This window comes from Coccinella septempunctata, chromosome 1, assembly GCF_907165205.1.
Source record: "Coccinella septempunctata chromosome 1, icCocSept1.1, whole genome shotgun sequence".
NCBI classification, from domain to species: domain Eukaryota; kingdom Metazoa; phylum Arthropoda; class Insecta; order Coleoptera; family Coccinellidae; genus Coccinella; species Coccinella septempunctata.
Genome location: NC_058189.1, coordinates 70,333,493 through 70,341,890, shown reverse-complemented (window position 1 = coordinate 70,341,890; position 8,398 = coordinate 70,333,493). Strand labels below are relative to the sequence as shown.

The 8,398-nt window shown below is 35.7% G+C and overlaps 1 protein-coding gene across 3 annotated transcripts in view; it reads left to right on the top strand.

Moving 5' to 3' along the window:
- The window catches only part of LOC123320604 (G-protein coupled receptor Mth2-like), a 51,002-nt gene continuing 42,604 nt past the window's right edge, over positions 1-8,398 (top strand). The window contains exon 1 of one of the 3 annotated variants that reach the window (XM_044907998.1): positions 1-526. In XM_044907998.1, coding sequence (XP_044763933.1) covers positions 34-526 — 493 coding nt within the window. In that variant the 5' untranslated portion in view covers positions 1-33. Of the gene's footprint in view, positions 527-6,680; positions 7,321-8,398 lie in introns of those variants that run through there. The other 2 variants (XR_006538782.1, XM_044907964.1) reach the window with 2 other exon arrangements.

Sequence of the window (8,398 nt, the reverse complement as noted above, 5' to 3'; positions counted from 1 at the left end):
CAACGTCAGTTCAGATCGGCGTAAAGTGGTGAAATGTTGAGGGAACTGCTGATATTGAGCGTCTTTTTCGGTTCGGTCATCTGCGGCGCGACCGTCAGAACCATCATCTCTGATGACGACGAAGCGTGCCGAAACGCGGCTTGCATCAGGAAATGCTGCCCCGAGGACCAGATCTATTTCCGACGTAAATGCATCAACAGCACAGGCCTCGGGTTTCCCATCAAAGTCTACGATGGGCAGGAGGAAAAGACCTCTGGCGAGGTGGTGTTCAATCTCATCCACGAGAAGCATTGCGAGGAGGGCATAGATATAAGGTTGGAGCCGAATTCTTTCGAGGAAGACGCTTTCTTCGTTCAGTCGGATGGATCTATGCTGATGCCTATACTGGAGCTGACAGTTCCGTATAATATGTACTGTTTGGAGCACTTCAAACTGAGTCCGAACGATACAGTTACGGAATTCTCTGCTTTGCGTTGCGATGACTCCATTGAGTTGGACAATCCAGAGTCGAAGGTGTATTCTCAAGGTGAGTTTATTCGACAATTCTGTTTTGTCACTCTGATGATGACGATTAGGTTCGAAACGGTGGCAGCATCTACTCCTCGTTGGAATCGTTGATTATGATGCGGCTTTTTTCATTGTAGTATTAGTAGGTACATTTATATTAAGGTCAGAATTTCTTTCATGAAATGAAAAAAGGCCCAAATTATTTTATTTCTTTTATATCATATGTGATATTTTGTGAAGTGTTACAATTTGAAAAAGTACCACCTTTAATAGCTCGGCCTCTATGCAAAATCAGAAGAAATACAAGAAAAATTATATTTTGTTTTGTAGAGGGCCATTTTATACGGTTGGTTCTAATTAATCTGTATCAACCCTGTGAGAGTGATGACAGCAACCCCTAAAATCTCAATAGAGAAGGGAACACCTCGTTTAAAAGGCAATTAGATTGCCTTTTCAAAAATGCCTACACTAAACCTTTTTTGTTAGTAAAAATAAAAAATAAAATAGAATAGTTAGAAGAGCAAGAATTGCAATGAAACATAAAAATAATGAAAAATTTTTATTAGGTACCTACATAAGATTTTCAAAATATTCTCCATCATTTTTTAGACAAAAAATAATCTATTTCCAAATGAATTCAGCCCTCCATTTTTGGAAAACTTCAATTTGAATTTCTCGGCATTGCTCTTCTTATTCTTACTCTAATTTTTTCTACATTTCGAGACTGTATTTTATTCACAACCGAGTTTGAAAGTCCCCAGAGGAAAAAATCAAAATCAATATTGGGTAATTGAAGTTCTATAAATATCGTACTTTGTGTCGCTCTTTATTGTTGGAATTGAAGTTGACCTTCGAAAAATCCCGAAAAAGACGGGTTCAGTTAAAAATTCCTCAAGACCGAACGTTTGCACCTAGATGGATGAAATTCTCAGATTCATTACTAGAAGAGTTGCTCTTTCAGAATATGTATCACATTTCCATCTACGGTTACTTTTATTGAGAGATAAACTACTCGCAAGCTGACCTTCGAAAAATCCTGAAAAAGATGGGTTCAGTTAAAAATTCCTCAAGGCCGAACGGTTGCACCTAGATGGATGCAATTCTCAGATTTATTACTAGAAGAGTTGCTCTTTCAAAATAAGTATCACATTACTATCTACGGTTACTTTTATTGGGAGATAAACTACTCGCAAGCTGACCTTCGAAAAATCCTGAAAAAGATGGGTTCAGTTAAAAATTCCTCAAGGCCGAACGGTTGCACCTAGATGGATGAAATTCTCAGATTTATTACTAGAAGAGTTGCTCTTTCAAAATAAGTATCACATTACCATCTACGGTTACTTTTATTGGGAGATAAACTACTCGCAAGCTGACCTTCGAAAAATCCTGAAAAAGATGGGTTCGGTTAAAAATTCCTCAAGGCCGAACGGTTGCACCTAGATGGATGAAATTCTCAGATTTATTACTAGAAGGGTTGCTTTTTCAGAGTATCCTTCACATTTTCATCTACAGATACTTTTATTGAGAAATAAACGACGCGAAAGCTTACCTTCGAAAAATCCTGAAAAAGATGGGTTCAGTTAAAAATTTGTCAAGACCGAACGGTTGCGCCGAGATGGATGAAATTCTCAGATTTATCACTAGAAGAGTTTCTCTTTCAGAAAATGTATCACATTTCCATCTGCGGCTGCTTTTATTGAGAAATAAACGACTCTAACCTTGACCATCGAAAAATTTCCAAAAAGATGGAATCAATTAAATGATCGTCAAGACCTAACGACTGCATCGAGCTCCATAAAATTTTCAAATTTAATACTATATAGTCTCCCTCTCCCCAGTCTCCCCCAAATGAAACCTAAGTTTCTATTCAAATAGAAATGTAGCCCTATATCAGTCCATGGCTTTACTCCATTGAAAACACATCAGTCTTAAGCGAGTTCAGGACCTAGATGGATAACCGCTCTGGTTATAATTTTTCAGTTCGTTCATTCTTGACCTTCAAAAAGATGTTTTTTTACTGTGAAACTAGTTGTTATTCCCTGAGAAAAACACGTAGATTATCCGGAAATTAGGACATAACCGATAACTTGCGCAAATAAGGGGGTAACACAACACTAAAATGGCCACATATTACTTTTTTATTGACTTAGCTCACACGTCGATATAGCAAAGAGATAACCATAAATTTGTGTCAATTATGCCATTTGTTCAACTGGTGATAAACAATAATTTTTATTCGATCTTTCAGTGTATTGTCATCGGCATTCGTGCGCGCTTATAATTTTAACTTTTATTGCTTCGGGAAGCATAACCTCGTTCACGCGCACCGCTTCGACATTACTACGTATAAAAATGGAAGAAATATTCTCCCCAATTATTACTTTTGAAATACGGTTATTGGTGATCGAAATTGAAGTTATGAAAATCTATGGTAGCCTAATAATATCTTACGTCAAAAAGATATTCTTCATGATTGAATAAACTACGAAGAGCTGATCCTTACGAGTATTTTACTTAGTAGAGAAGTAATATTAAGGTACATACAGTTTGTGTACCTTACAAGCATAAGAGACAACATCATGTAATTCCCAGAGTAGTCAATAAGCTTGAATTCTGAGGACATAAATGTCTACTGGTATGTTGACACTCAATCCATTTTTTAAATGAATAAGTGACATAGAAAATAGGACACCTTGCATTGAAGAATTTCTTGGATTATATTTGTTTAAAAGTCAGAAGAACTGACTTTTCAGTTCCACGACACTGTAGGAATTATAAGGTATCTCTATGGAAGTAGGAAGGAAAACTAATTGCAGCATAGTAATCTACTCCATCTAATTAACGAATTTCAAAATTTTTCCCCAACAAACAAAAATTTTTTTTTCTTTGATTTCGATAAAAATCTGTTTTTTCATTAATACGATAGAGTAGATCACGATGCTGTAATTGGTTTCTCCCTAGATTTCCTAGTTTGGATAAAAGTCGAATAAAACCGGAAAAATCCAGAAAAATAGGTCAACTTTGGAAAGCTGTAGCTAAAAAGAGAATGATTTTTGATACACGCTGATTTTTTGGTTATGGATTGGTTCTTTGAGAATACAAAGAGCCATTTTTCATGACTCTATCGCGAAAACTCTAGATGTTATGATTTTTTCGCGAGAGTCAAATTTTCCGGATTTTCCGGAGCCGATATCTCGGAAAATAATTTTTTTTAAAATTTTCTGACAACTGAATCGTAATCTACACCCTCGAATTAGTGTAAAAACGAATTTTTATATGAATAGGAGAAATTTCATATTTTGACAAAATTTCCATAGATATGCATTAAAAAATTTCGATTTTTCGAGGAAATTTTTTTTTTCTTAGATTTGGATTTAATTTGGTTTTTCGGGTAAATCAAGGGCGTAGATTACGATTCTGTTGTCAGAAAATTTGTAAAAAATTTATTCTCCGAGATATCGGCTCCGGAAAATCCGGAAAATTAGACCTTCGCGGAAAATTCATAATATCTATAATTTTCGCGACAGGAGCATGAAAGATGGCTCTTTTGATTCACAAGGAAACAATCTTCAACCAAAAAAATTAGCATCTATCAAAAACATTTTTTCTAAGAACTACACAGCTCTTCAAAGTTGACCTATTTTTCCGGTTATCATCGATTTTTTCAAAAACTAGGAGCGACAGAAAAAAAGCGATTGCAGTTTCGTAATCTACTCCATCTAGTTAACGAAATACCAGACTTTCATTGAAATTAAAGTAAAAAAATTAATTTTGGGATTTTGGGAAAAAATTTCTGAAAATCCTAGAGGAATTTCGAATACAACTCTGTTCAAAAGGACCACAGATGTGTAGTGTTACAGATTTAGGCCCGTAAGATCAATCGTAGTTTAAACTTCCGATTAAGAAATCTCCGATTAAAGTTAATCTATGGTTTAAACCATCGTGTTAAGATCAAGTTCAAAATAAGAAAAGATTAACTAATCCTGCGCAGTTGTCAAAATAGTTGTCTATTAGAACTAATTTTGACTCATTGGTTTTCATTTTTTAGTTTTCTGTGTTGATATTTGGTTCAGTGCTTCTGTCAGACTGCAGCAATCAGTTTATTTATTTATAGTGTTTTGCGGTAATCTTTGTATCAGCATTATTATTGTTGTATCATTGAGGTGTGAGGTCAAATTTGAAATTCAAAAGTTTGTAAAGTGCTGTAAATAAAGTGTTAAGTGAATATGAGTCAAAAGAGAGTTCCTTACTTCGAAGAAGCAGGTAGAAAATAATTTCATAGAATATATAGGGTTTAATCCTTTTTGATGGTTTAAACCTACCGTCCCGAAGGTTTAAACTAATCGATAGTTTAAACCATCCTTGATGGATTAACTATGTTTGATCTTAAGAAATAATCGTTATCCAAAGTTTAAACCCTCATTTTTGGTTTAAACTGCCATTAATCTTACGGGCCTTAGGCCCGTAAGATTAATTGTAGTTTAAACTTCCGATTAAGAAATCTCCGATTAAAGTTAATCTATGGTTTAAACCGTCGTGTCAAGATCAAGTACGAAATGAGAATAGATTAACTAATCCTGTGCAGTTGTCAAAATAGTTGGCTATTTGAACTAATTGTGATTCATTGATTGTCATTTCTTAGTTTTCTGTGTTAATCTTTGGATCAGTGCTTCTGTCAGACTGCAGCGATCAGTTTATTCTGTTGCGATCTTTGTATCAGCATTATTATTGTTATATTATTGAGGTGTGAGGTAAAACCTATGGTTGATACATAGCATTCGGTGCTTCGTTTCTGAAAATATCTACATTTAGTATACCTACTAAATGTACGAAAGGCACATTTCGAAGTGGAAATAAGGAATTGCTTTTGAACATATAGCAATTCAGAATATGGATTGCAAGTGAGACAAAATACGAAATTGAATGTTGATATTTCACCTTGAGGTGGGCTTATTTTTTTTCTCAATCTCACTAAAAATTGCTCTTGCAGAAGTTTTGGAGATCGCATTCGATATCATCCCATGTATCCCAATGATTTTCTTGATCACGGAAAATATATGGTCTATCATGATACCTATTGAAATCATTCAGCTCGTGCAAGATTTCAATATCTAAATTCGAATCACTTCCAATCATCATATTCCAATTCCATGTTCATTCTCAAACATTGAACTCAATAATTCTCTAACCAGCAACGCAAACCTAAACACAATTTCTTCAATCAAAACAAACAAGAAACTTCAAAAAACTTCATAGAGCAAGTAAAAAATAGTTTCATAGAATATATAGGGTTTAATCCCTTTTGGATGGTTTAAACCTACTGTCCCGAAGGTTTAAACTAATCGATAGTTTAAACCATCCTTGATGGATTAACTATGTTTGATCTTAAGAAATAATCGTTATCCAAAGTTTAAACCCTCATTCTTGGTTTAAACTACGATTAATCTTACGGGCCTTAGCTAGTTAATCTGATCTTATAGCTGATCTTTTCATCAGAGCCGAATCGGATAAAATGGTATAGAAAAAAAACTGCTTATTTTGACCTCAGGAATCTACTGTTAAAATATTTGTACTAGTCAAAGGCTCACCCTGTATGAGTTATTGTGGAGATTGAACACATCACAAATTTTTCCCTTCTTTCCAACTGTTGGATTTCAAATCAATTACTGACCTAATCCCAAGAAACATGTATCTATACAAAAAATTGTTGCAAGAAATTCGTTGATACTGGTAGTTCAGTTTTCTCTATGTCACCCAGTATATTCATAACGTTTTGGGCGTGAATTTATTTGCAGGTTCATCATATTGGCTTCTATATACCTATTATGGCCATAACAACTCCTGGAAACTGGTGAAAACTTGTTTGTTTTCCAGATACAATAATTTAACAACTGGTCAAGTACATATAGATCCCACTGTTTTCAATTAAATCGAAAAGCCCAATTGATAATCATCCCAGGAAGTGAGTAACGACTGCTTATCTTGCAGAAACCAAGATCAAAAATTATGCCGTTTTAAATAAACGAAAACCGCATAAATACTTCCCAATACCAGACCTTTCGGCTGTAGAAAATCTCAATATTAGTCAGAAATTAATCGTTATCGTCTCATTGTGGTTCTAGATAAAAACTAATGAAACGTCGGACCTTACTCTCGCACAATACGTTTTCAAGCTGCTCCTGAGAGTTCCTCGAAGTATGAAGAAAAATATCGGGTATTTCGTTTTAATTTTGAGTTTCACCTTCGGTCGAAGCATCCCTTGTCCCTACTCCGTAAGTGTGGATATAACAGACGGTGAAAAACAAGAAAACGGTGCTATCCTGAAAGACGGCGTTTTGTACGACCCTTCTAATTTCTACGAACAGGATGACGTTACTCTCGGGTGTCCTTGCAACCTGAAAAAGTGCATCCGGAAGTGTTGCGCCGCCGATGAAATAATGGTGAACAAGAACTGTACCAAGTCCGAACGGAGGGTGCTGATACCCATCCACGCCAACACGGACCTCCAGCATCATCTGGACATGAAGAACGAATCTCACAGGGACTTCGATTTTTTTTACTTGCACAGCAGGTGCAACAGGTCCATTCGGCTAGAGCCTGAGGAGGAACCGTCTGACGTGTTCTTCATACAGGCGAATGGATCGCTTTTCGCCCCCTATTTGGGGATGGACGAGCTGTTGGGACCGCACGGTTACTGCGTGGACGTTTTTGACGATCAGATCATGGACAATCAATTCACGGCTTTGCTGTGTAACGATGAGGTGACGACCGAGCAGGCCATACAGGAGATCACAACAAAATTTTATTTTTCAGGTCAGTATCTTTGTTTGTGGGTGTGGATATATCGAGGGAAATTTGAGGATTAGGGAGGGGTTGACGGGATGTCAGGTTTTGTCCTTTTCTTCATATTCATAACCAGAGACATCTACCCAGACCAACTTTTTCCCAATACTACGAAAAATACTGATACAATCAAGTTTGAAACAAGCAGTTTTCTGTGAATATTTATTTATTTACCAGGGACGAAAAACTATCTGCTTATTATAGTAGGGACTGCAAATTGACAGCCTCAGAAATCACAGAGAATCGGAGGAATATAACAGGAAATGTTGCAGACTGAAATTTGCAATTTTTGGGAAATGCTTTTTCGAAGAAGAAAATCTAAACGAAGGAAAATAGGTTTTTGAAATTGCTCGCAATAGACTCAGCGTGTTCGAAAACCTATATTTTCAAACCAAAATTTTCAATATCTGACACTGTTTAGGAGAAAATAATATTTTTCGTTTTTCCAATTTTCATTTTCGAGTTGACTTCGAAGAGCTCTCTGGAGTGCAATTCTCTATTGAATCATCAACTATTTTGTTATCTAGAATCTGCAAAACAAATTCTATGCACTCCATATCTTAAAACAGTAATAGAACATCCTGATATTCAGACAGAGTAGCAAATAGGTCATTTTGGGGGGGTCTAACCCCTTGCTCATTTTTGACCCAAAAAATCGAGATTTTCGAAATCGAGTTTTTGTGCTAGGGTGGAAGCCTAGGCAACGCTGATTATATTACCGGAAATCTCAATTCGATCAGAGGAATATAACAGTAGATATCGCAGATTGAAAATTGAAATATTTGAAAAATGCCATTTCCAAGATGAAAACCTAAACGAATGGAGATAAGCTTTCCAAATTTGTCCCAATAGATTCAGCGTGCTTAAAAACCTATATTTTCATACCAAACTTTCAAATATCTGACACTGTTTAGGAGAAAATAATATTTTTTGTTTTTCCAATTTTCATTTTCGAGTTGACTTCGAAGAGCTCTCTGGAGTGCAATTCTCTATTGAATCATTAACTGTTTGGTTTTCTAGAATCTTCAAAACAACTTCAATGCACTCC